At 45.6% G+C, this 26,555-nt stretch overlaps 1 protein-coding gene across 1 annotated transcript in view; it reads right to left on the reverse strand.

Annotated features, from left to right (window-relative positions):
* Window positions 1–452: 452 nt before the first annotated feature.
* The window catches only part of AKAP13 (A kinase (PRKA) anchor protein 13), a 69,534-nt gene continuing 43,431 nt past the window's right edge, over window positions 453–26,555 (reverse strand). Inside the window, exons 10-30 of the mRNA XM_010159235.1 lie at window positions 23,655–23,826; window positions 20,349–20,416; window positions 19,435–19,501; window positions 18,415–18,550; window positions 17,338–17,450; window positions 16,168–16,314; window positions 15,306–15,556; window positions 14,572–14,697; window positions 14,358–14,475; window positions 13,574–13,822; window positions 11,258–11,334; window positions 9,734–9,915; window positions 9,569–9,651; window positions 9,080–9,259; window positions 8,183–8,347; window positions 6,031–6,101; window positions 5,467–5,511; window positions 4,282–4,332; window positions 3,453–3,902; window positions 1,357–1,669; window positions 453–548 (exon numbers count right to left, since the gene is read on the reverse strand). Of these exons, the coding sequence (XP_010157537.1) occupies window positions 499–548; window positions 1,357–1,669; window positions 3,453–3,902; window positions 4,282–4,332; window positions 5,467–5,511; window positions 6,031–6,101; window positions 8,183–8,347; window positions 9,080–9,259; window positions 9,569–9,651; window positions 9,734–9,915; window positions 11,258–11,334; window positions 13,574–13,822; window positions 14,358–14,475; window positions 14,572–14,697; window positions 15,306–15,556; window positions 16,168–16,314; window positions 17,338–17,450; window positions 18,415–18,550; window positions 19,435–19,501; window positions 20,349–20,416; window positions 23,655–23,826 (3,114 nt within the window). The 3' untranslated portion in view covers window positions 453–498. The remainder of the gene's footprint in view (window positions 549–1,356; window positions 1,670–3,452; window positions 3,903–4,281; window positions 4,333–5,466; window positions 5,512–6,030; window positions 6,102–8,182; window positions 8,348–9,079; window positions 9,260–9,568; window positions 9,652–9,733; window positions 9,916–11,257; window positions 11,335–13,573; window positions 13,823–14,357; window positions 14,476–14,571; window positions 14,698–15,305; window positions 15,557–16,167; window positions 16,315–17,337; window positions 17,451–18,414; window positions 18,551–19,434; window positions 19,502–20,348; window positions 20,417–23,654; window positions 23,827–26,555) is intronic.

Below are 26,555 nucleotides of genomic sequence, written 5' to 3' on the forward strand. Positions count from 1 at the left end.
TCCCCATGGGCTGAGCTAAGCTTGGCTGCAGAGACTGTAAGCACATCCCAGCGGATACATAGATATATCCCTGTATATACACAGTATATCTATATATGCCAGTGTGTATGCACCACTTGCAGAGTCCTAATCTTTTGCTAAATGGTTGGTTTTGGTTATGTTCCCCAGAAAAGGGGAAACTGAAGGCACAGACCCCTTAAGGCTATGTTCTTTCATCCTTGAGCAGTAAGAAGAGACAGAAAACATCAAACCAAATCCATTTAACCCAAGGTTTGCACAGAGAGACGGAACTATTTGCCGTGCAGGCAGCCTCTGTGGTGAGAATTCACGCAAAACCACAGGAGAGAGGCCCTTTCCCACCACTTAACAGACTTCATAACATGTTTTATTTAAAACCTCCAGATGCTTGTCAGATGTAGGCACCAGCAGTTTCTGCGGAGCGGGTGGGGAGATGTCCTCTGTACCAATGCCAAGAGGGACCGATGGAACCGTCCATGCTCAGCAGAAGATCTCCTCACCCTCTGGAGGTGCTTCTGATGAGTGAGAATCTGCAGCACAAGAAAGCCCAGGTGAGAATCACTACGGGAATACAGGAATACAGCAGGCTGAGCAGAACTCCACGCACATGGAAACCCCGCTCTCTGACCAATCAACTGGGCACCTTAAACGATGTCCAGTTCCCTGAGGAGCTACCATGAAGTTACATCTCGTAATCACTGAGCTTTCCTGTGCACAAGCTGGAAAACATCAGGGAATTAATATGGATAAGCTGGTCATCTGAGGGCATGAGATTGAATTTCATGTGGGTCAGAGGTTTGAGGTGAAGAACTGAGTCCTAAGGGGATGTAAAACTACCAGAGGAAAAACAAGCATGGTTTTTTTTCAGATCAAGAGACAAGACAGACCAATTAGAAGGGAAGGGATAGGCCACCAGAAGGGTTGTGGGTACCACTTCCAAGCTACAACAGAGTTTAAGCAGGCAGCGATGCCGCAGGGGCTGCAACAGTCAGGAGCACCCAGCAGAGCTCCTGAAAGAAGATACTCCAAAGCAGGACACTTTCCTCCTCGAAGCAGAGCAAGCTGGAAAATAAAGGGAGAATCCAGCCCGTGGAGGCTACTGAGTGTGGGACAGGGAAGGGAAGGAGCAGGGAGCAGAGCGTGTCCCTCTGACAATCCCAGGGGCTGCAGAAAAGCCCACACTTCAAGATAGGAACTCCACTCATCACAGCTGATCTTCTCCATCCCTGTGTTACCATCCACATTCAAGGGTAGATTTTGTGGTTTCCAGAAGTTTACTGGCTGGAGGGAAAAACCAGCTCACCCACCCTAAAAACTATGACCTCCCCTGACACTCACCAGACTGTTGGGAGCGATGTCCCCTGCCCTTTTTCTTCTTTTCCTTCTTGTCCTTTGGTTTGGCTAAACTGAAGAGGCGGGTAGGCAGCTGGGGCTGTTCCTCAGCCGCCTTGTTAGTCTGGTTTGTTGTGCTAAGCAAATGGAAAGTGCTTTTCTCTTTGTGTGTCCTTGAAAGGCTGTTCCTTTTGGGGGAGACAGACAGTTCTGCATCAAAGTGCCCTTGTTTAGGAAGGGAAGGGCTCTTCTGCTTGGAGGAGTCGTCGATGCTGGACTGGGAGGAGACTCTTGCAAGTTTCTCATGTAGATTTGAAACCTAAAAAGGAAGAGAAAAGTGTTTCATTGGGGCACGAAAGAGGCTGGCAGTGAACCTGGACAGTAAAGGTGTATCCCAGACCACTCAGAGAGAGAGGTTGTTCTTGTGAACATCCAGCCCACTCAGCAGCTACAAAGCAGTCCCCACCCAGGTAAAGCAATGACAGAAGCAGCCCTCCCTGCTTAAGACGAAGAAATGAGACATATAAAAAGCAACACTCCACTATCTTTTGCTCCTACATGTACTATGCTGTGTATCAACAAGCCAAGGGCAAATATTCTCTAAGATCTCAATACCAAGACTCACCCTGCACTGTTCGTGCACACAGACGGTGGCAAGAGGCCAAGGAGAAGTGTGCCTCTCCAGCAGGGGAATGCCAGCACACAGCACCGGAGCGGCATGCGTCAAAGGCAGCCTTCCCAAGCCAAAGATGAAAGCAAAAACATTTTTCCCCGATTCTTTTTTTTTTTCCCCTCCTCTAACAGCTGCCTCAGGATGTAATTGAGCCCGCACATTCAAAGGGAAGATCAAAACAACAGCTCAACAAAGCCTCACCTCTATTAATAGCTCCGAAATGTCAGTAAGGTACCTGCCTCAGAAAGGTGCTTCCTTCTCCCGATCCCCCAGGCCTCACAGCTATTTTACCTCTCAGCCTCTCCCATAGCATCCATGCCCCTCGTATGTCTATGTGTACTTGATGCTGGAACAGCTTCACTGGGTGCTCAGCAAACTCCTGCCCCAACCGGGAGTTGGGGTGGGAGCGAGCAAGCCCTCCTCTGATGATCTGCTTTTCAGAGCTCACTGCTGAGCTGTGCAATTAGTTCATTCAGGCACTCAAAATCACTTCCATTCCGCAATCCAGCATTTACAAACTGATTTTGCTACAGCTCTAAGCAAATTACATTCAGAATTAGTGAGTTACAAACAAACAAATGATCAACAATGGGCTTAAGGATCAAATTCAGCCCATGTTTTGCCAACGGATGCTTGCTCTCCGCAGCCAGACTGCTGCACAGTTATAAAAAATAACCCCCAGTTCGTTGAAAAATGCAGGACCTGCGTGTGGAATTTGCTTTCTGGTTGTGGGCAGCTAGACTCTAGAAGCCTCTTGCAGCAGAGCTGGGCACCTTTGCTCACTGAGCCACGACCAGGCTGCAGGTACCCAGTTCTCTTTAGGACAGGGACAATGCCCATCTCGTTGGTAGATACCGAGAATGCTTTTGGGGAGGTATGTAAGCTTACAAACAGCATTCCCCTGCAGTTATCAGCCTCACAAGTGGTTTTTATGACAGCTGGAGGGTGCCTGTAACCCACAGCGCTCAGGCTGTTTCTGAGGACATCTCATCTGCCTCACCGCTCCCCAAAGCTCAGCCTCCATGGGGTGAAGGCCAACGTCAAAGGCAGTATCGACCTCCCCGGATTGCCTAGGGCGTCTTCTCTGCCAGCCAGCCACCTCCACTCTGCCATCCACCAACAGACAGCACGGAAAAGCAAGCAGAGCTCAGCCTTTTGTAACCACCGACTGCCCAGGAACGGCCAAGTGTCCTGAATACACCATGGTGCATCGACACTGGCAATGCCTTAGCAGCTCCGGAGGTGCAAGAAACGCAGCCCTGCACATCACATGCAAGGAAAGAGCCAGTTTTAAATACCAGGCCCTGCAAGGCTAGGGCTGGGCTGGCATCACTCTTATCACTCCTGGCGTGCAGCTGGCCCAGGGGCTGTCTGGGAGCTCCCTGCAGGACACGGCTCCCCCAGCAGCCCAGCCGCTGGCACCATTTACCTGGTTGTGGTCAGGCTCCTGCCGCATTTGAGCTAATCGCTCCACGTCTTGCTTGAACTGTGCCTTCTCCCTCTCCAGCTGCTTCTGGGCTGTGCGAAGCCTCTCCAGGTCGAGCTGGTAGGAGGCTTTCTTCACCTGCAGTTCCTCTCGCTCCCGTTCAAGATCCTGCCAACCTCTCTGGACCTGCTCCTCTCGCTGGGCAAGGTGGGCCTCCTGCACTGCCAGCTCCTTCTCCCGGACTTCCCACTCCTTCTCTCTCCTTCGCCTCTCCTCCTGGTGCTGCGTCTGCTGCTTCTTCAGGTTGGCCAACTCCTGGCGCTGCTTCTCCAGGTTGCGCTGCTTCTCCTGCTCCAGGAGCGAGGTTGGTCGGAAGAAGCTCCGGGTCAGAGCCCTCTCACTCAGAGCCAGCTTCTGGTCCTCAATGTAGGTGTCCTGCTGTAACACGACGCCCTAGGAGAGAGGGGACACAAATCACTGCAGCACCCTCTTCAAGGACTGAGGCTCCATTCCTGAAAACCTCAGGGTGCTCCATCAAACCCCTTCTTTTCCCAACAAATCACAGCTCAGCACTGGTGCCTTATGGCCGAGCTACCAGAGGATGCTGGCTGAGATTCCCAAATTCAGGCGAGCACCGGTTCACCTAGGCAGTAGCTCGTTTCTACGACCAGCTGGCACACTGCCTGCAAGCCGGCTGTGGAGTATCCAGCCACGCAGGGATGTGACAGGGAAAGGGGATGTGGGGGGTGAAGCATGAGTGGCTGTTACTGCCTGGCGGGATGCGCAGGTCAGGCAAGCAGCATGCAGAAGCGGGATGAACGGCCAAGCCTACCTGCAAAGCACTGAGCAGCTTATGGAGGCTGGTAATGGTTTGGAGGACCTGCTGCGAGAAAACAAAAGCGTTGCTATTAGATCTCACTAGGTATGTGTAAAGCACCCTCCTCTTCCACTGTGACCCAGCAGTGGGTCTGACAAGCTGTACGGCCGTCCCTCTAGGCCTTCCTTTTTCTCGTTCTTCACTTGCAATGACTGCATCATCCCCCAGTAAACAGATACATCCCTTGGACATTGCTCAGAGGTGCCTGGCATCCTCCTCCTCACTCTCCTAGCCATCAGTGCCGCAGAGGAGGGAATGTCTGCAGAAGCACCGGATGGCACAGAACTTGTGGGAACTCCTGAGTTGTCTGTGCAAACCATTTCCCGCTGCATCAGCTCGCTCAAGAACAAGAATAATTGGGATGAAACCTGGCAGTTCACTTAAAAAGTTCAGGGAAAGAACTTTAAGGAGCAAAAAAAAAAAGGAAATCTTAAAATGAATGAGGACTATTTGTACTACTCCACCCCCGGCTGCCCCGTACAAGGTCATTAGAAAAACTGCAATACAGCAGGCACACAAGTACTATGGATGTGTTCGCGGAGGCTCTCCGAAAGGCAGGTAAACGCAAACACACTGTGCATCAATACAGAGCACGCGACTCCAGAGCGATACCCTATCCCTAAAAGTATTTTTAGCCTATCTAAAAATTTCTCTGCATCTCTCATATCTTACAATCATTTTTAAGATGAAAAACCACCTCAGTATTTACAACAGTGGTGTGATAGCCAGTATTGAGAGAACTGTTTCTTCATCCTGCCATTAATGCTAATTGGGAGTTATGAATGTGTATCAAAGGGAGAGCATAAATCTAATTGCCCCAATTCACTGCACCTGCAACATGAAATTAAACTCCCTCTGTCTGCAGATGCACAATAAATACAGCCCTGTGCATCCTAGTGGTAATTAACCCTTGCTGCCTGTAATCATCCTGCTGGCAAGCAGATGACAATCGGCGAATTCCCTGTCTGAACATCCAAGGTTAAACAAATAAATGACACAGTGGGTTCAGCTTAATGCATGTAAAAGTCTACATGTGCTCCAGCAAATTAAATGTATTTTCTTCTACATTATCACCTATTGAGACAAATTCACTTGCCACTTAAATGGAAGAAACAGCTGAGCAACAGCATCAATTCTTACCTCGTTATTCCGTTTCAACATGAACATCAGATTAGCATTTCCACCCTACGAAAGATCACGGATTTAATACGAGGACAAATGAGAAATCACAGCGAATGTGTTCTGAAGCTGAACTAACGACAGACACATTAAAGCCCCCCCCTTTATCTTCCACTGTGGGAGAACTCATGCATGTTTTTTAGGCAAGTTAAGAACATAAAATAAAATGCTAATTAGGTGTCATTCTGTAGTTATGTGACGGATCAATCTGCAGCAAGAAGAGGTGCAAGGTTATAGTTGACCTTATCATTTCAATAATGATGCATAATTAAACACATGCTTTAGCTGATCTGCAGACAGATGGCAGATAACCTGTGCCACAAAGGAATACAACTGATTTGCAATGGTTTTCAAGACAGGAGTTTAGCTACAGCAAAGTGGTTTTGGCTGCATACTTCCAATTTTAATTCATTTTTAACGTATTAGGATACATCTGTCAGGAAATTCAGGCATTTTTCAAGACCAGAATTGTCACCCTCTTGAACTCTGAACTCAGTGGCAGCAGACACATAAACCCAGTGATACCTTCTTTAAAATGCTGTCTGACTCTGTTCTCCGAAGGTCCTGAGCTTCGTCGCCTTCATCTTTCGCTCCACCTAAAGGAAGAAGCCAGCATTGACACTGGTTATTCAACATTTGAAGCCGTAGAGGAACTTGGTAATGTCTGAGAAATTGAACACAGGACACTCAGATGTTTCACACAAGGGAACACAGAGGTCCTGACATCTTCAACCAGATGCATTTGGTCCCTACATATACAGAACATATCAGCACCACCAGAAAAAGTGGATGTGAATTCAGATTAGCACTGACTTTGCTTTCAGACAACGTGCTGATAAATTAGGCACACTCCTATTAAGTGGTGCTGTGTCTAACCCCCACGCTGCTCTCTACTACCAAAGAACACTTGCTGAGAAGATGTGAGGCAGAACAGGAGCAGATAGAGAACAGTAACAGTATCATATCAGGGTATATTACAGCAAATAGTGTTCCCGTGCCTCTCGTGTGCAAGTGCAATTTACAGCTGGCTCAGATACTGCTGTGCAATGACCTGTGTAAAATCTATGCTAACAATTTGTCCTTAACCTTAGTTATCAGAAGCCTCTATCTTCAAACAGACACTTGACTTCTCTTTCTAACTTCCCTCTGGATGGCTCATATCAGTGCTCCTGAGCAGGACTGAACTGGCTGCAGGGCCCAGGGGGCTGCACCCCTCTGCTCACGGGCGGTGAAGGAGTCGCATGGCTCTTCGGCCCTCCACCCCTTGCCACGACTCCTGCGCTTCCCTTGCCAGCTGAGATGCAGCCCGGGGGAAACCCCACACCTGCAGCGGTAAGCTCCAACCTCCCTACTGCCACTCTTCTAAAGATACCCAACCTTGCACGCACCTGCAGCAACGTGAAGGACACGGTACCAGTGCAAAGGGCCTCTCCTCCCACCACCCCCAGGCAGGCTTTGCTATTAAAGGCTGACCCTCTAGTCCTCCTAACAGACCTTCTCTTGCACCACGTCCTGGGACCTTCCACCTCTTTGCAGGAGGAAACACTTCCCTTCTGCTTTGCTGGAGGGGAGCACGAAGGGGAGTCAGGCTATAAGCCTTGCCCAAGGTTGCACAGGTTGTGAACAGAAGAACTGGAGATAAAAGCCAGGTTTCATGCCTCCCGGCCTCCAGCTGAACAAACAGGCCTTGCATTCTTTCCCCAAATTCTCCCAAGACCCTACAACTATTGAATTACAATCTAATTCAGAAGAGGACATTTCCAGAGAAAACCTAGAGCTGGCCCACGAACAGCCTGAGGTCGTCCCATTCATCACTGCAACACAGAGGCACAACCCTAAACAAACCCCTCCAGTGTGAATGCATTTGTCATGATGATGACAAGGCCTGTGGAGGGCTTTGCAGCTTTCCAACAGAGCTGGGAAAACCTCTACATACTTCTCATGTCTGACTGTCTGGAGCGAACACTGCTCCTTTAATGCAGAAGGTCAGACGAGGCCCAGCGATGCCAGTGCTGAGACAGACACTAGCGCAGCAAAACTGGCTGTGTTGGGAGTATGGGTGAGACCACAGAGAGAGGAATTTGAGGACAGGGAAGGTTCTGATGACTAGGGCAACAAATGAGAGCGTTGGGAAGCCGCCAAATATGCAGCTGAAATAAATATTCACGCGTTTCTTTGGGAGAGACTTAATTGCAGGAATAACACATGCATGTGAAACACAAACGGACAGAGAGCAGAGCCGGGGGAGAAGGCGTCTGATTCAGCAATATCCTCATCCATTCGCATACGCAACAGCACTGGGCTCCTGCTGGAAGGCAACTGAAGAACGAAGAACAGTGCTGCAGATATTACAGCAATAACATGAAGAAACAAATCAGAGGAGGCCAAATGCTTTCATGTGGTCCGTAAGTAAAGTAGTAAGGATGATTTAGACAGAGCCCAGAGAGAGAGGAGTGAGGAGTTCAGATGTCTAATCCTTACGTAGCCACAGGTTCCCAGCTACCATCATTCCACCTGTACATAGGCTTTTTTCCTAATCTATTATTTAATCTATCAACTATTACTGCAGAGAAGTTGGGAAACCCCAATCACCAGCTGCAGGAGTCCTTCCGAAGCAAGAGAACATGACAACGTGTATTATTAACAAACGCTGATGTGCACACATGCAACTACTCACTCTTGGAGGCGTTCATCTGGTGGCTGTCAAATCCTCCAAAAGTTTCTGCCCTTCTAGGGAGAGAGATGGGGCCAACTCCTCCTTCTTGCTCCATGGCAGCGCTGCTGACCTGCTGTCCCAGGGCGGTGCCCAGGCTCCTGTTCACCAGGTCTTGCAGTAGTTCAACTGATAAAAAGCAACAATCTCTCTGTGAAAGACCACCTCAGACTTCTGAGTTATTTTCATCCCTGCTCAGCTAAGGTCAAAATTCACAGGCTTTACTGTACTAAGAAACAGTGTTTCTATGACGATGATATTAACGGTACAGATTTCCCCTGCGAAAACCCAAGTCTGTCTGGCCATTAACTCCAATTCCTTGAGCCCTGCACAGACTTACATCTCCCTCTCTTCCTCCAAGCAACCTGCATGAGCTCTGACAACAGCATTTTTATCCTTTCCAAATATCACACCAGAAAGTCGCCCGAGTTTCTATCTCCCCTTGCCTTTGTCAACAGACTTGCTTGTCCCTTGCAGGTACCACAAGTGCCTGCTGGAACCTGAGCCCTGCTCTCACACCTTGCTGAGACTGAAACACGGCAAAAGCCCGGATGGTCCAAATTTCAGCCAAGGATAAATCCTGCTCTGCTCCAGACCCCAGTGCAGATTCAGGGCATGATTGTTGTCTGTGCTGACTTCTTTTCTGCCTTCTTTCAACAGCCATCAATATCTGCTTCCTTTGCTGATCCTCATTACCTGGCCCTGAGACAACAGTGTGAGTAGCAGGATCTCCTGATCTATGCTGCTGTTCTGCCAGAGAAGACTTCCTTCCCCTGCCAACCTGGTGCTTGAGGGCTGATAGCTTCACTGAAGGTGGGTCTGTTGGTGAGTGTAATTAATGTGTCACCCTGGCTCGCTCACCTTCATTTATTGCAGTTTTCATGATGGCCTCTCCTTTCGGTGCCTCTTCTGTGTTGGCTCTGAAGAGCAGCCTGGAGCCCGGCATGTCCTCCTGCACAGAAGTGTCTGCCATGTCCCGGAAGATCTTAGTCTTCTCCTCCAGCAAGAGCAGGATCTGCTTGTCCTTCTGCTGAAGTTGTTCTGTGGGGGTGAACAGAAAACAAAAGCTTCAGGAGGGAAACGGAGCGATTCCTGAGATACTGGCCCCATCTAGTGGAACCTGACGATACAACCGTGCCCTGCGCACTCCCGCACGCCAACGGCACCCAGCAGGCTCAGAGAAACAGTGATGCCAGCACGCTGACGTGCAAACAAGGACTGCAGTTATTTGCAGGATGCAGGATTCTTACTCCTTTGAAAAAAGTCACAGTTCAACCACAAAACCCAACATAAAAATTCCTTAATTTTTTCAAAACCAACCTCCCAGCTCTGTCCCAGGCAGGTTTTTACCTTTCAGTCCTCTCACTTTTGCATCCAACACTTTCTTTTCAAACTCAGACTCACAAGGGACTCCTTCATCTTCATCCTTATCCCTGGACAAGAGACACGTCTCAATTATTACCAGAACACGACCATGCGCATCACCTGCCTTGCAAGAACAGCTTGGTAGCTTACATCGTGTTCATCGTGTCTTGAATGATCTGTATCCAGCCGTTACGCTCTTCTTTGGAGCTGGCATGGACTTCCACCATTTCGGGATCTTTTACACCCATACTGATCAGGAACAAACCCTTCTCTTCATGAGCTACTTCTCGTACGATCAGCTTCTTCAGAGAGATCACAGTGGATTTCTGGTCCTTCAGATGGAAAGAAAAAGGTGAGAAGGGTGAACGGTACTAGTTCCCAAATGCAAACCAGCACTGAGAAGGTCCCAATAACCATACCACTACCTCTCTCGGGCTGTAAACATTTCTGAACCTACTGATTAATTAAAAAAATAAATCATTTTCATCGGGTCGAAGAACAGGGAAGGGCTTGCTTTCCTCCAGTTCTGTAGGAAAAGCAATTTCACCTTGTTTCATTTCGACAAAGAATGAATTTAAAATTGACTTTATGGTTTTGCAAACTGTACTGTATTTTGCTCTAAGTCCAGCAGACCTTTGATCTCATCTCCTCCTGCCCACACTCTCTGTCATTAATATCACAGCTCCTTAAACTCAGTGCAGTTTGCTAGCGCCTGCATCACACACGCTGTCTTCCCAATCCCTCCCTAGGATGGAGTAACATCTGGTTTGCAAATCCCACAAAACTCGCGCTGTTCTCAGAAGCTCACAGCTGACTCCTACGATGGAGAAGACTCGTGTGTGAGATGATGTTCGCTGTGTGCTATGGCCTCTGTGTAGTCAGCCTGCTTGGCTAAAACGCCTCTGCTGTTGTGTCATCTGCATGAGTCAGCCCCTTGGTGCCTTGTACAGGATGTTACAGGGAGGTGACTTGGTAGCGGTTCACTAGCAGGACCTGTGTGCAAGCCAGCTCCCTCTGTGGGCACCGAGTCTGTGCAGGCCCTCGGTGGAGCTGGAATAACAAATTATCGAATGTTCAAAGAGTGGAAAGGGCAGAAGGTTTAGCCAGCCTAGACCATGCCTGCAAGGTACAGCCCCGGACTCACTCAGGTACCAGGTTTTCCCAGTGTGCCTACCCCTTTCCTGAGGCCTGCCTTCAAAAGCTGATGATTTGGTCTTGGGCATTACAACTCCATTCCTCTGACATTTATGTTCAAGCAGTTCTGTTGAATTTACTGCAGTGGCATTTCACCCCCCCTGCTCCCCACAGTAGTTCACAATGGATTAGGACATTTCCTTCTGCTAAGATTCATTTTTACAATGTTTGCATTTTCCCACTGCCCTCTCCCACCCCAATCACGGCTTCGATTTGCACAGACTGAAAAGGAGTAAGTGTATCAAGTGACAGGCAGGTTTTCAAGGCCAATTATCAGCTGCGCCAAGGCACCGCAGAAAGGAGAGGTGGGGCACGAAGACATATTTCCCTATCAAAAAGAATGGAGTCTGCTCAGCAAATGCAAATGTTATAAGCAAGAAAATTAAGTTGTTTAGCAGGCGATGGCTCGCTTCGCTGCACAGCACACATCAAGGGTGTCTCACACAGAAAAGGAAGGAGGAGAAAAGGTTGAAGCCTTACCAGTGAGGCAAAGACATACTTCTGGTCCTTTTCCTGAAGGAATACGAGCATGTCGGAGAGGAGAACAGCCTGGACTTCTGCAAAAGAGAAAGTAAACCAGTGCAGCATAACCACACAACCCACCTCGAAACAGATTTCGTTTAATAACACCAAGGCTGGGGAGTGACAGGGCTGGTTTTGAAAATCCTGGAAGCAGGCTCAAGCTCCCAGCTAGCAGGAGCAGGGGCAGCTCCTGGAGATGCCAGGTCTGGTTAGCTCTGAATCGACTTTGCGTCGAGCAGAACACAACAGCACCTGGGAAACCTGCAGGCTTTTCCTTCATCTGTGGGAGCAGGGGTGCTCCTCTCCAGCCACAAGCCTTTTAACAGTTAGAACATGGGCAAAACAGCAAAAGCTAGAGATGCTTACTGAATAGAAGTGCTGTTCTCTCAAACAATCAATATTTTAGCCCTCCAGCAAAATATCTACACAGGAAGTTTGGGTTTTATGGTTCTCTTGATGAGTGGTTTGCGGAGTGTAAATTATCGTGCAATAACAACATTTGTCAGCTGCAGTTTCTTTCCCAGAAAATACTGACTTCAAGAGCCACCACTCATTCTGCTCACAGAGAAACACAACTCTTGCAGACTCCAAGGGGAGCCGACAGAGCCTGTGTGAGACGTAGGACCTGGCTTTCTTTCATGGGAGAAGGAAGCACAGCATCAAGCCAGTAGAGGATTTTAAATCAGAATACAGTCTTTTCCCAGAGTACATGTACAGCCTTCCAAGTCTCCAAATGACATATCATAAAGTTGCACAGCAACTACACCAAGTATAATGCTCCACCCAGAGCCCTCAGTACAAAGAGTTTTTGTGTAATGTACTTGGGAAATCTTGTGACTGAGAGGAAGCAACCCAAAAAGTTAAATCATCCCGTGGGTAATTCCTTCCACTCTGTTTTGGGAGGACAGGATCCGTTCCAGACAAAAGAACCATCAAAGTTTAGTCAAAGCTGCAAAATGAACTCTGGGAGGTTTGGAAAAGTCGGCATTTGAGTCTGTTCTTCTCTATCATCAGTGCACTCTGCATGGGGGGAAATGCTGAAACCCTCTAAGAAAAGTTCTTCCTATACTTCTCTGTGCTCCACTTCAAATCCCACAAAACTGCCTGGATGTATGAACTAGCTACTGTCCCCCTGGGCTCCGCAGCTTGATGCTCCTGCTTTTGCTGTGAGCCTGCACTACAGACAGAGGTGTGTTTATGCATTTCTATGACTCAGAAATGCAAATGCAGCCTGTATTTATCACAAGATGTCACAACAGAAACATAACTTGCTTCATCCACCATCTAAAGTCAATGGTAAATTCGGGTGAAATTACAGAAACCATCTGTAAAATACCTGTTTCCAAATCCTCATATGAGTCATACCCAATACAGAACCTTGCGTTGTCACTGCCTCCCTGCACAGCATGGCACCAGGCTACCAGTCCCCATTCATGCCCACGTACTCTGGTTCAATCAGCTGTGATGCTGCAGTGGGGGAAGGAAAGCCCAGCCCTCCTGCCAAGCCTGAGACACAGCCCTGTCTGCTCTTAGGGCTACCGTGGTCTCAGCTGAAGGCTGGGGGGTTTAGTGTTTAATTCGGTAGAGAACTCCAGCGCTCAGCAGAGCACAGCACCTTAGAAGAACTATTTCCACCTGGTAACAAATAAAAAGCAAACCACAAAAACACTGCAAACAAGGAGGCAGCTGCAGGGCCACCAGAGCCTCTCCTGAACAGTGTGCGTCAGCAGCTCAAGAGGTTCAGGAGCAACAAATGCCTGGGACAGCTCTCCGGAGTCCCTGTGAAACTGGGATGGTAATGTGGAGCCTGGGCCCTGCTGCAGACCTCAGAGCAAAGGAAAGGCAGTGCGGCTGGTGGGCAGAGGCACCGGGAAGCTGAGGTTGGGTTTCAGATTCAGCGAGCATGATTCCCGGAACTGCTGCACATGTACGTCATGGGGCGGAGATCTGACAGTGCTGTGGGCAACTGCAGCCCCAACGTGTTCTCCTGGCCCAAAGGATCCCACAGCAACTCTGCTGCTTGGCTGATGCACCGAGGTGTCACTGCAACCCAAGAGTTCAGCAAAGCAGGAAAAGCCACTATCACCCGGGAAACATGATGAGGAATCGGAAATGATGCTATAGGAAGTGAGCGTACAGGAAGGAGGAAGCTGATGTCAAAATCTCTCAGAGCAGAAGTAAATAAAGGCTGGAGATACCAATCTGAGGACTAATCCTACATCCAGAGAGGGAGAGCTGTATTCTCCCCCCTGGCAGAAGCGGGGACAGTCTTACCTTTTAATCGGCCAGCCGCACTTTTTAGTGAAACAGGCCCATCTCGGATGAGCTTCCGATGCCTCAAGTCCTCTCTTGCAAACATCTGGCCACTCTTCATCCTCATGATGGACTTGCTATCCGTCCGGTTGTAAATCTCACCAAGACGCATCTTCTTCTCGTAATTGCTGACTTTGCTGTTGACTGCAGCAATCACATCTTTAACAAGGTTTAACGACTGAGTCAAATCTTCATGTTCCACTTCATTTTCTTTGAAAAGAAAGAGAAACACTTTGATTTCACTTCATCCTTGTGGACTCTAACTTCCTGATTTTACTTCCTTCCTTCCTCTTCTCCCTCCCAAATTCCTGCATTACAACTTTTTAATACTTTCTTGAGTCAGGCTGCATGTTTCCCCCTTAAGGAGAGTTTCACAAAACCTCTCACATATATGGTTCAGGTTGGAGACTATTCCAATATACTTTGTATATGAGGCAGTATAGATGAAATGCACAAATTAACCAAATATTTTAGCCAGTACCAAAAAAACCCAAAGCTGGGAGACTTTGGAGTCTATGCCCGTTGCTCCACAATTAGCTACCGACAGACTTGTAACTAAATCAAGGTACCCAAGGAAGTAATCCTAAATGGAGATATGAAACTGAGTTATCTCGTAACAGGGTTTGAGACAATAATGACTGGATTAGTTGGTCTATTCTAAGAAAATCTGCCTCAGCCAAAAAAATCCAAGACATTTACCCTGGAGGAACAAATACATCCTTAAGATAGAGGAACTGCTCCCTACCTTTGGTGTACTGCAGTATCCTTTGTAAAAGGACCGGGTACTTTGTGATCCTCTGTGTTACCAACAGGATACATTCAGAAATCCCAAGTCGCCTCACCAGGGAGCTGCTCATTTTTTTCTGAGGAACAAAGATAAAGATTTCAGTTCTGTAGCAAAACACGCACCAGAGGACATAACTTTTTCCATCAACAATGTCCGTTCGACCAGGTCCTACCTTGACGAATGCCTGAAACCGCTTGTCCTTTGAGTACAGGTCTTTGAAGTTATTTACTGCCTCATTGTGGTGCCCACAGAATTTGCCGTACGTTTTCTTCATGCGCTCGGCACTCTCACCGGAGAACTGCAAGACATGAGACACAGAGCTCCTGGTGTGACATCCCAGCAGTACCTGCCAGTCTCTCAAAAGAACCTGATGAAACCAAATTAGTCCAAAGCATCCTATACCAAACAAATCTCTAGAAAGTAAAGAGCTGAGTTTGGGACTTCCCTATGTTCACACTTACTTCAAAAGTTGAGATTCTACTCACAGGGCGTAGAAGCCAACAACAAAAAATTCAAGATAGACAAGAAGAAGGAGGGAGACAGCGGAGATAAAGAAAACTAAAATGATCCACCCAAAGTTAAATAGCAGGTCAGTATCTCAGCCAAGAAAGAAATTGGGCATATTTTGCTGCGGGCTACTGCGTACCCTCCAGGCTGTGATCAAACCATTCTGTGCCTGTCAGGGAATGCTTCTATCTCCCACAAAATAAACTGGATTAATTTTCATCATTAGACCTTCTGTGAAAGAGAACAAGTGGTGCAAAAAGCAAAGGCAGAGATTTTCACACGTGTGAAGAGTAAAGGTGCCATCAGTTGTGATTATCTAACAGGCATAAACAGGAGGGAACGAAGAGCACCTGGGCTCCAGCTGTGCTCTCAGAATTGCACGCATTTTCCAGTGCTTACTTGATTCACTAGGATGTCACCTATCCTCTTGATAACAAAGTTCTTTTCACTTCTGTCTGCCAATGACTCCTTCTTCCTTTCCAGAATCCGCTGGAAGAAGTGACTATGGATGTGCAGCAAGTTTTCCAGGCAGGGAAAGATCTTGTCCACGACTTGCTGATCATACTGCAGTTCCTTTAACATCCCTGCGCTGTATACATCGTTCATGATCTTCAGGGTGCGGACATGATGCATTTCCGTCTGCATTAGCTCTGTATAGGAGGAGGACAAGGTCAAAACCAAGGTCACTGGAGAGTAATGGGTGTACAGCACAAGGAAAAGCTGACAGTAGAAAGCTCCTCCATAACTGGGCTTCTCTAAGTGGCCTCAGACAATTTCATGTCAGGTATTGAAACGTCAGTCAACAGTTTTATGTGTGGGAGAAACAGGGGCAGAGGAGTCCCACAGTAAAGAGGTTTGGACACTGCTGCTGAGGTCTGAACCTTCAGCACTGTTATCTGCTCCCCCCTCACACCTCACTGCCAGTCTCAGCAAAGCGTGCTTTTGCCATACAGGATGGCTCTTGCATCCATCAGAAGTCTTCCTTGCTAGCTGCTCTGCTGGAACAGAGTTTAAATGTCACCTGAGACATCTGGGGAGAGGCAATTGCTGGTTTCTTTGATGGCTTCTGGATTGAGGAAAGGCAGAAAGGAAGCCTTCACACAATATATTACATTTCTAAGAACTTCAAGACTGAAACTTTGGCTTCTGAGGAAACCAAGTCAATGCTCCTATTCCCTAACAAAGCTTCCCAAATCCAGGCATGCAATTACACCAAGAAGTGATCTACAACAAATGAAAAGCTAAGATGCGAGTATCTCACCGTAAATGACATCTTGCCGTTTGACAACATCTTTGTTTTGCTGTTGTAGGAACTTGCTGTCCACTACTTGGCTCCAGGACTCTGCCTCCAGCTGCTTGGAATCTAATTCCAGATCTCCCATCAGCTGTCCTTCGTTCATGTCTGCACCTTCACAAAGCAATGTAAGACGTAGATAACTTGTCTCATTTGAGATTCCTGTCTATTAATTCAGGTTTAAGGCTTCCTCTGCCATACCACAGACAAAGCACACAATCTCCTTTACTGGCACAAAAACGACCATATGGAATTAGGCCACTTAAGGACCAGGTTATGAAAAGCATGTTGAATGGTTATTTGCACAAAATTAGTTTCCCATTTTCACACAGCCCGAATTCTAGCTTGGCTAAAAGATAACAGATTCTTTATCTGCAATGCAACAACGTCACAGATAACACCCCACAAAACCCAGTTTGTCTTCCTTCATTTACATCACTGAATGAGGGAACTTTGACCTGCGCGAAGCCTGTATTTTCAAGCTTAGAAAGCCAGAACTGAGGCAGGTAGAAGTGAACACATCTCTATCTTTCAGAAAGATTGCTCATTTGTGCAGGAACTGGGAAAGCTTGCTTCCATGAGCATGACCTCATTTAGTCCTTAATAAATTAAGACCATTCTGCTCTTTTCAGGTAAATATTGGCTAACTTGTAAAAAATACTGATTATATCCTAAAAAAGCACCATATACGAAATTATTTAAACTCAAAGTAATTTAAATGACTTCACTTTCAAACCTACAAAACTAAATAATATGTTTCTTCTTCCCCCACTCTGGGAAAAATAAAAAACATAAGACATCAGCATGAAAACGGTAACAGAGTCCAAAATCTGTGGTTGTATGAATGGGCCAGAGGTGCAGAATGAAAAGGAAATGTTTGTCCCTGAGCTAAATTCCAAGTAATTCAGCTGTAACTGAAACCTTCTAAACATTTTCCCACAATTCAACAAGCCAAAGAAATTACTATGGGGGGCTTTGTTTTAGGTTATCATACTAACATTCTAAGATTAAAGTAAATGCACTTTAATTGCCCATTAGAAAGGAAAACACTTGCTGAAATGCCAGAATGGATTTTCTACTCCTGGAAAGCAGCACTGAGATGTTCCTTTTGCTAGAAATGCCATGGGGATCTCTTACCTTCGTCGACCAGTGACTCCATGGATTCATTCACCCGGCTGATCTTATGTAAGGAGTCTGTTGACTGCGACAGGAATTTCCAAGTGTGTATTAAGCTGTCGTCGTTCCCCACTCTGCAGAAAAATAGAACACAGAATATCGTTTATGACATAAAACCCCAGCCAAATGTACTTTCAAATACACAGGAAAAAGGCATTTGAAATATGAGCTGAAAACCAAAGCAAGCGGCGCATGGTTATGTACGAAATGTACTTTTATTCATTGTTCTCAACAACTACCCAGTGGGGCTCAACAAGCTGTAAGATCTACAGGCCCGAGTGACAGTGCTTCTTCTATAAAGAATCCCACCTTGAGGCCTTATGGTTGGGATAACTCCTTTTCATGACCTTCCGCTTTACAGTTAGTTCCCATCCTCATTGCCCTTGGTGCAAGCAGTGCAAAAATGCAACACAAAAGGCTACCCAAGAGTCTTCATTGCTACCCGAGTCTTCATTGCTAGCTCTGAGAAAGGTCAGAAAATTGGACCAAAATAACATTTCACCATGAATAGGCAAGGGCATACAAACTGCCCAGAACGGGCCAGTCCATGGTGCTGCCCGCTAAGACTGCCCACTATGCACATAGTGTCAGAACCATAGATTAGATTTTCACCATCTTTTGTAATTAATAATGTACAATGCAGGCCTAAAACACCATGAAGACTGCAAGTCTCTGCCTCCACCTTTCCGTTATGGACACAAAAGTTAATACTATACCTGAGCTGACAATGTGTGCTTGCACAGTACCCTGCCCACGGCAAGGGAATTTCCTCCGGGAGCCCAGAGCACCTCTGTGAAGTGGCCTTGGATATAACCAGGCCAACTCAGATGCCTCTGAACTCCTGCCATGACTAAACTAACCCAGACAATCTGATTGTGCAGAAGACAACTGATGGTATCATATATAATATGGGTATTCCTGGTTTTGTGATCCTCTTTTCTACCTTGAACGCGAATTTGTTTTTAATGAGATCTGAATTCCTCTACGCTGGCAGCGCCAGATAATACACATACTCAGGCGTGCAGGGGAAAACCTTACCCTGCAATGTTCTGTATTGAGACACTTTTGGAGAGCGCTGTAGTCTGTTGTGATCTCCTGTTATTGAATATTGAGGTCACGGTGTTTTCATCAGGAGCAAGTATTGCAGAGCGAGGGCGCTCCTTCGGTTGTGAGCCTGGAAGGGAAGTGTCAGAGAAAAAAGTCAGCTCCTGCAACCATGCTGTTAACTGTGATGATGATGACTTAAAAGAAGCCACCTTCTAAAATTCACTCCTTTTTCTCTCTAGAGTCACCTCAGCTGTTAGAAGCAGTCGTATCAAGGAGAGAACATCGACCCCTGTGCAGAACTGACTGCATCGCACTATGTTTAAAAGATCTAGGTGGGATCTGAAAGTCCAGAGACCTAACACTTGGGAAACTGAATTCAATTTTATTTGCTAAATAATCACATGAAGCAATGTACTGTGTTGCTTTTTCATTTCCCTGGGCATGTAAGTATATACATCTTCCTGCTTCTGAGCAAACTTTTGAGATAGGTTTCTCTATCAGTGCGTACCACAGAGGAATGCTAATTCTGATCTCCTTACACTATCACATACCTTTAACTAATCTTTTTATATTAATTCCAATTATTCTCTTCTTCAGATGTACCTTTGCTTTCTGGAGTGACACCTCTGAATTTCATGACAAATAACACAGCAAGTACATCTGTATCATACAGTGGGGTTCCATACAGTGATCTCCAAGCTAACACTAAATAAGCTTATCAAATCATGGCACTACAAAATCCGTGTGAGCTATTTCACTCCTACTCTTTGCCCTCAGTCACACTGAGTAGCTCTGCAGTGCACTGGATATCTCAGTGCAGCCAGGAAGTTTGTCAGTATTGCTGCTATTCAAAATTAAACTTCCTGTTTTTACTACCTCAAAGCATAAGACTAATTAAAAAAAGCAACTTATTTTGAACAATCATTTTCTCCATTTGTAATCCTAACAATTTAAGTTCAGAATAGCAGATACAGACCATCACCAAAGCAGAGGGAAAGGTAGTTTTCTTACTTTTGTTTCTCATGGTTACTGTGGGTAACGAAGAGGTATCATGTGCCTGCAGCATCCCTCTCTGTGGCTGAAAGAAAAATGAAACTCACTGTAATTTCTTTCTCCCTTCTCCCATCAGGCTGTGCACATAACTAAAAGTAAGAAAGCTATGTTTTTTTCTGTGTCCTCTCAGAACAGATCAGTTCTAGGCTGTATGTGTATTTTATATACACATATATAGAGATACATATGCACGCACACACATGTGCACCCCTGCCCCCAGTTCCCATCAATGAAATGGGCAAAATAACAGATGGAGAAAAGTGCAGCAAACAGGAAAATGAGAAGAGAAAGTGCTGACAACACTGAAGAGAACTGAAAATCATAGTTGTATCAACACTGACTAGGTTAGAGTACCATACTGCAGAAGAGGTTGCTCACACTTGAGGCAAGCAGGAATTCTGCACGTTCCTCGCATAAACAACATGCACATTTAATAGTTTTCATTTTGCATTATATACACATCGTGCTGCATTACAGGATGCAGCTTCTGAGAATTAAAAGATAAGGCATTTAAGGGTGCTGGACACCCCTGAATTTTACCAGTGAAGGGTGGGGTTTTGTTAATTTTTAATCGAAGAATGGGACAGACCACCTCATCCTAAGGTCCCGGTGAACCGCAGGGAATTTGCTGCCAACAAACACCCGATGGCGCTGACCTGGAGCATTCAGAGTCCCAGGGACAACTACTGTATTAGCATGTGATTCTGGGGAATTTCAGCAGAGCCCAGACAAATTATTCACTATAGCACAGGGGCTGAAGTTCCTTCCAACAGCTGGTAACTTTAGGGCTTACAGTAAATGATGTTATAAATCTGCATGCTAAATTGTTTAAGCTGTTCTGTTTATTCAGTAGAGTAGATGAAAGCTCTTACCTTCATTTTGACCTTTGCACAAGAAGCAAAACTCTCCTTACAGCCTTTGTGGACAATTGCATTGCAGTCTGTCAAAAGCAAAACCACCAATGAATTAAACAAAAACCCACAGAAAACAGGCCAGTTTTTGCCATTTGTAATCTGAACTGTTATCTTGCACAACTGAGAATTACAATTTTCAGGCATCATTGTGGTTTACATGAGTAGCTACAGATACTGAGAGACAGGCTGCTTTCCTGGATAATTAGCCCTTTGTTAACAAGATTTCCTCATGGCATTTAACAGGAAATTCTGTTTAAAAATCGATGCAAGGTTGAGTCACCAGGGTCCTAATGGGTCTTAAATAAAAAAAAAAAAAAAAAAAAAAAAGAGAAACAAAAAAGGTGTGCTTAGTCCACTGAAAGAAAAGTAAGGTAGAAACCAGAAGCAGGAGACAGAAACCAAAAACAATTGTAGGGCCAATATTCTATCTGAAAACACAAACACTGTTCTTATCAAGACAAGGATTATGGGGTCCAAAAGACAGAGAAAAGGACAGGAAAAAAATTCATTTACATAAACTCAGACATAAAGCCAAGACCTACAGCACAGGAACCAGGTTCTACTGTACGACAGGAATATCAGAAAAAGTAACAGGAGCATCTGCCAGGGGACTGCGTCCACGAGACTGGGATTTTCTGCGGAAAACTAGACTGAAACCACTGCTTTGCATCGTGACCACAACATTTACCAGTGCAAAGAACGTCATGCTTTAGCATGTCTCTGCTGCGTATAAGCCGGAGACAAAACTGTCTTTTTCGGAATACCCTGTGTTTGCCCATGATCTCTGCCAGCAGATTTCTGGGAAACAAAGTTTTCACAGATGATTAAAACTGATTTTTTCATGATAATTGGGTTTGGAGTATTAACTGTTCTGACATGAAAGATCACGACTCAAATGCTCTCAGGTGAGATTCAGTAGCTTAGAGAAAAGCTGTTATTTCCACTCAATCATGAAACCCCACATTAACACAGATCATGAATTATATTTTAAGTGTAGGTTACGCTGTAAGCATACATTTTTGAAATATTTCTAGAAGAAACACGAAGGGAAAAAAATCCATGCCTAGAATCACAAAATATGCTCACATTTTTACAATTTCTAACATTTGGGCCTACTTAATAAAAGCCAGTAATTCTGGTATTTTGAGAGGTAAGGGTAAGGCCATAGGGCGTTGCTATTCTGATGATGTCCCACGATTTCCTGCGCAAGACAGAGACAGAAGAAAGAAACCTTTGCATGTTCTTGCAAAAACCCACAAGCAGTATCGTTTTTTCAGATCAAACAAGGAAGAGGGACAGGACCTGCTTCTGGTGCATGAAAAGAGATAGCGAGACAATAAGAATCATTAAATTCACACTCAAGCCTTGAAAGCCTGAAGGCAGCTCTTTACTATGTACCATTTTGCAATAGAGCATTGTGATTTTTTAGATTGAAAATGTGGTTGCAGGGACTTTATTCCTCCAGTTCAACTCCTCAGCAGGCAGGAAGTTCTTCCAACTCCTCTGTATCACTCGTATTAATAATTAAAACTCCAAAAAGCTTTTTTTCCTGCATCACTGATCATAAAAAAATAAAAAAAGACGAGGCAGCAAGCTATTAAAAATGAGGATTTTTTGCTTGCCCGTTTGTTTTAGAGCATGCTAAGTCATTCAGCATTGACTAGCTGTTTCAGTAAGCTGGGGGCATCACTGAAAAGTTGAGACATTGATTCAAAATGATCCAACACCTTAAAAAGCCATTAAGAAAAAGTCATCCACAGGCGAGAGAGCAGTGATGGTAGCAGTAAAGCACTGCTACTTCTGTAGGAAAAAATAGTCTACAACAGCAGAGGAACAACAGAGCCTCTGCTGCTGGTTAGCACTCATTTCCGAGGCATATGATGACTGATTTTAAGATGCGAGGAGCGAAAGGGTCACTCTCAGATGTGAGCTTACAAGCTGGGCCCTGACCAAACTTTCTTTGTGGCATTCGTTTTCTAATCAATACAGAAAACCTGCAACAATTTTCTGCTGTACCTAGAAAAATAAGGAAAGAATGTCTATGCTAAAACATATGGCATTGTTGGATTATTTTAACTCATTACAATACAGAGAGTTAAATTGGGATATATTTGATTTTCTAAGTGGCTTCAGAAGCTGTTAAGAAAGTCAGGTGGGGAAAGGGAGAGGATGCCTTTGAGAGCTTGTAATTGTTGATGTGTCAGCCTTTTCCCATCAGGCTGACACAGAGAGTGTCTCATGTCAACAACCTTCCTGAAATCTCTTCTCTTCCAGGAAAACTCAAAACTGCCATTCAGGATTCAGCTGGCTGCTCCTTCCGTTGCTCATTGGAGATGTTTTACACACTGCTCATCTACTAGAAGGAACAGAGAGACACAGAGCCTCCTGCTCCAGCCTGGGAGCAATTCCTGTACACACTTTGACTCTTCTCTAGGTTAGTGGAGTAGTAAAATGTTACTAATAGTGAGGAACGGAGAGCCCCGAGCTGCAGCGGGCAAAAGCCATTTTTGTCTGCACATTCTATGGCTTTGGGTGGCTGCGCAAAGCAGGCGCCATTCTGCTCCTGACCACAACAAACACTGTTGACCTTATCGAGCTACAGGCATGAGAAACCGTCTGACCAGAAAAGAGAACAAAATCACCGATCTGGCAGAAACCCTCCGCTGCGGTTCCCATACCGCCTGCGCTGCAGTGCACGTACTTCACACGCAAGCAGGTACTTGCCATTTGACCTGTGATGCAATTTCATGTATAAAGGGAGGAAGAGGGTTAGTGTTTCCTTTTTGTATCATGCCGTTCTCCCTGAGGGCTCACTGAAGCAGTGTTTCAGAGACCTAAACCAATACACTACAGATGGGTGGGACTTTTTTTTTCCTTATTGGAAATAAAAGCTATGATCCAAGCCAGCTTTCCCTGTCCTTCATCTGTCTTGCCCCATGCCATAACACACAGCTGGAGTAAGCAAAGTCCTCCAGTTGACTGATACATCCCAACAAGCAAGGGCAGAAAACACCGTGGGATGCTGCGACGTCTGAGCGTGGGCTGGGAAGGTGGTTGCAGGACACCTCCTTGCAGCCACGACTCATTTCACTCCAGCTTCCATAAGGCAACACGCTGCTCTATGGAATCACCATGTCCAAAGTATCCCTCCCATCCCACATCCTTAAGCAAGAGGAAAATAAAGCATAAGGTTCGCATTTCCCATGTCAGATTTAATGAAAACAAAAGGAATGTGGGGAAACCACCCCCACCCCCCCAACTTACTTGCACAGTAGTACGAATCCTTATTGAAAGGTTTCATACAGTGGTAACAGGTTGCTTGGGCGACAACAGAAGTCGCAGTGAAGAGATGTCCATTTAACATCTTCTTATCTTTTTCCTTCTCCTTGGAATCTTTGTCCTTCTCTTTACTCTTCTCTTTATCTTTCTCTTTTTCCTGCCGAGAGAAAATGAACAAATGCCTCGTTACTTCGCAGAGGTCTATTCTCTGGTTACAAATTCTTCAGTGTTTGCCTTTGGCACTATGACAATATCGATCAGCACACACCTTACCAACAGTCACGTGTCTGCACAGCTCTTAAAAAATCATCTTACAGCCCCCATGGATGTGGATTAACATACTATTGACTCTCAGAGCCTTCTGCACGGGTATCTCGCCAGCGGAGAGGAAACTGAGTCTGCTCTGAAGGCAGCTATTTTCTTCCACCTTTGTTCTGTATTTGCTTGGTTTAATGACTTACCTCTTTTCTCCTGGGTGCTCATCAATCTCTTCAGCGCTTTCAATGAATTGTGTTAAATGCAAACACCACGTGTAATGTGTATCAAACCTTCAACACAGTTAATTTTTAAGGCCAAGCTGTAAGACTCATCCTTTGCAACTACATTTTTAATGATAAACACAAGCTCCTCCTCAGTGCCTATTCAGCATCACTGCCAGAGTATTTCCACCTCCGTCTTCCTTCTGACTAGTAACTTTTTCAAGTTTCATGCAACTCAAGCAAATACGTGAAGCTCTCTGGGAAAATGGATCTTTCACAAACCCTCGAAATATGGCACCACAGAAAGGCTGAGGAACAGCAGCAACACCATAAAAGATCATGTCACCTCCTGGAAGCCACGGCTCAACCTTCTGGGCTACTCAGTTTTGGAAAACCGACAAGCACAGCTAGCTTCTCCAACTTTTAGCAGAGTTTTTGCTTACCTTTCTATCATACCTGAGACACAAAATTTTAAATACTAAAAATTGGAAACATTTTTCCCTGCAGCTTTTAATGGATTGGGAATTCTCCCAAACAATTTTTAAAGGAAACTCCAAAGAAAACCTCCAAATTTGAATTTTAGCAACTCCTTGTCTATGTACCACGCTACAAAATGTTGACCACACAATGCAGCCCCAGATCTGTATTTTAACTGTTACTGCAGATTTCATGGCATCTAAAAGAGAAGCTTAACCAGAAATTGGTAAAGGCTTCTGTAAGCTTATCTTTGCATTTGTTATTTATATGCCACGCGCCCTTTGCTAAACATTGTCCCAGCCCAGTATCAGAGAGCTGCAGAGCAGCCCACGTGACCAACTGCCCTGAAGTGGTTAAAAGAGGTACTGAGCTCTGCAGCTTCATCAGAGAAACTTTCGAGCCTTTGATGACACGCTCAAATAATTAGTAACTTAGCCTAAGGTCTCCCCTCTCCCAACATAATGCCCAGGCAAAATGCCAGCATTCGAGTCTCTCCCTGCAAAGCCTCATAAACAGAAACCTATTTAGTAGCCCCAAATGCTATTCTGTTCTGCAAATAAGCAAAACCAGGAGCGTTACCATATGGAATAATCCTGCCTGAAGCAGAAAACCTGCCAGGAAGAGTCTGCTTTGCAGCACATCTCTGCCTCCTTTGAGCCATCAGCTCAGATCACCAAAACTCTGCAGTTTAGTCCTCGGCTGATGGTACCAATCTGATGTCTGGAGTTTTGCTCTATTGCCAGGATTTGTGAAGCTCCAGGAGAAAAGATCAGCCTACACTGAAGGCAGATCTTGTGACTCTCGTGCTTGAAATCCTGAAAGGAGATTCACCATCCTATACTTTAAATGTACCTGATATTTACTGCAAAGCCTAGTAATTCTAGAGCCTGGAATAATACCCTGTCTTCATAAAAATAATTGTAAAAAACGTTGTAATTAAAGCTGAACGACCCCAGGAAAAACAGGAAATGGGTGCACCACTTTCAAGAAGAAAGCAGCAAACGTCGTACAGGGGATGCGAGCCACACTACTGATCTCAAAATGAGATACGGGTTTTTTTTGCTGTGACAGTTACTGGAACCTTTTTTTTAAAAAAAAAAAAAAAAAAAAAAGGATTGTAAAAACAAAACCATTTTCCTGCACTATCAGAGCTGCCAGTGTGACCTGAAGCACAGCTTGACAGCTGAACCTGCACCAACACGTATTATCACACACGACAGGCACCGCAGCCCAAAATAACAGACCGTGCGCTACAGAGCCGACCCCCTCCAAAATAACAACAAAGCTCTTACCTCCCAGTTCTTAAGTCCTACTAGCTTCACTGTTATTTGAGGAACTTCGGCAAATTTATTCCATTTTATCGACATCCTTCCCCCCGGGGGCAGGACAGCTGCTCCCCACCAGCACTAGCCCATCACGATGGCCCAAGAGCAGCCAGGATGGCCGGCCGGGGACGGCAGTCAGTGAAGAGTTGAGCAAAAGAGGGAGGGCGGGACAATTGCTGTTAACTTCCTTTAAGATGATTTTAGCTACTTTGCTATTGCTTACATATTGCCCTACCCTAGCTTCCACTGCTAAAAAACAATACTAAAAAAACACAGGCAGGAAAGCATGGGATTGATATTTTAGAAGTCACAAGTCAGTAAGAGACCACCCATTTAAAAGGCAGAGGGTGGTAAATCAAACCCCCTGTGATACAGAAAAAGTGAATTTTAACATACCTCAGTGTATGCAGTACCTCAGTAAACAGTGCTGCAGAAGATTTCCCAGAGAGAAAGGTTTCATGTGTCTGTTCTCCTCCTGCTCTACAGGTGACAAATACTCCCTGTCTCCTAGTCCTTGCAAACACAACTCTAACTACACACACGGAGAGCCTGCTGGTGGTCTAGCACTGCCTAAACTGCGCAAGTCAAGGAAAAAGAGAAATTAC

Source organism: Eurypyga helias, unplaced genomic scaffold (genome assembly GCF_000690775.1).
Source record: "Eurypyga helias isolate BGI_N326 unplaced genomic scaffold, ASM69077v1 scaffold9279, whole genome shotgun sequence".
Taxonomy (NCBI): Eukaryota; Metazoa; Chordata; class Aves; order Eurypygiformes; family Eurypygidae; genus Eurypyga; species Eurypyga helias.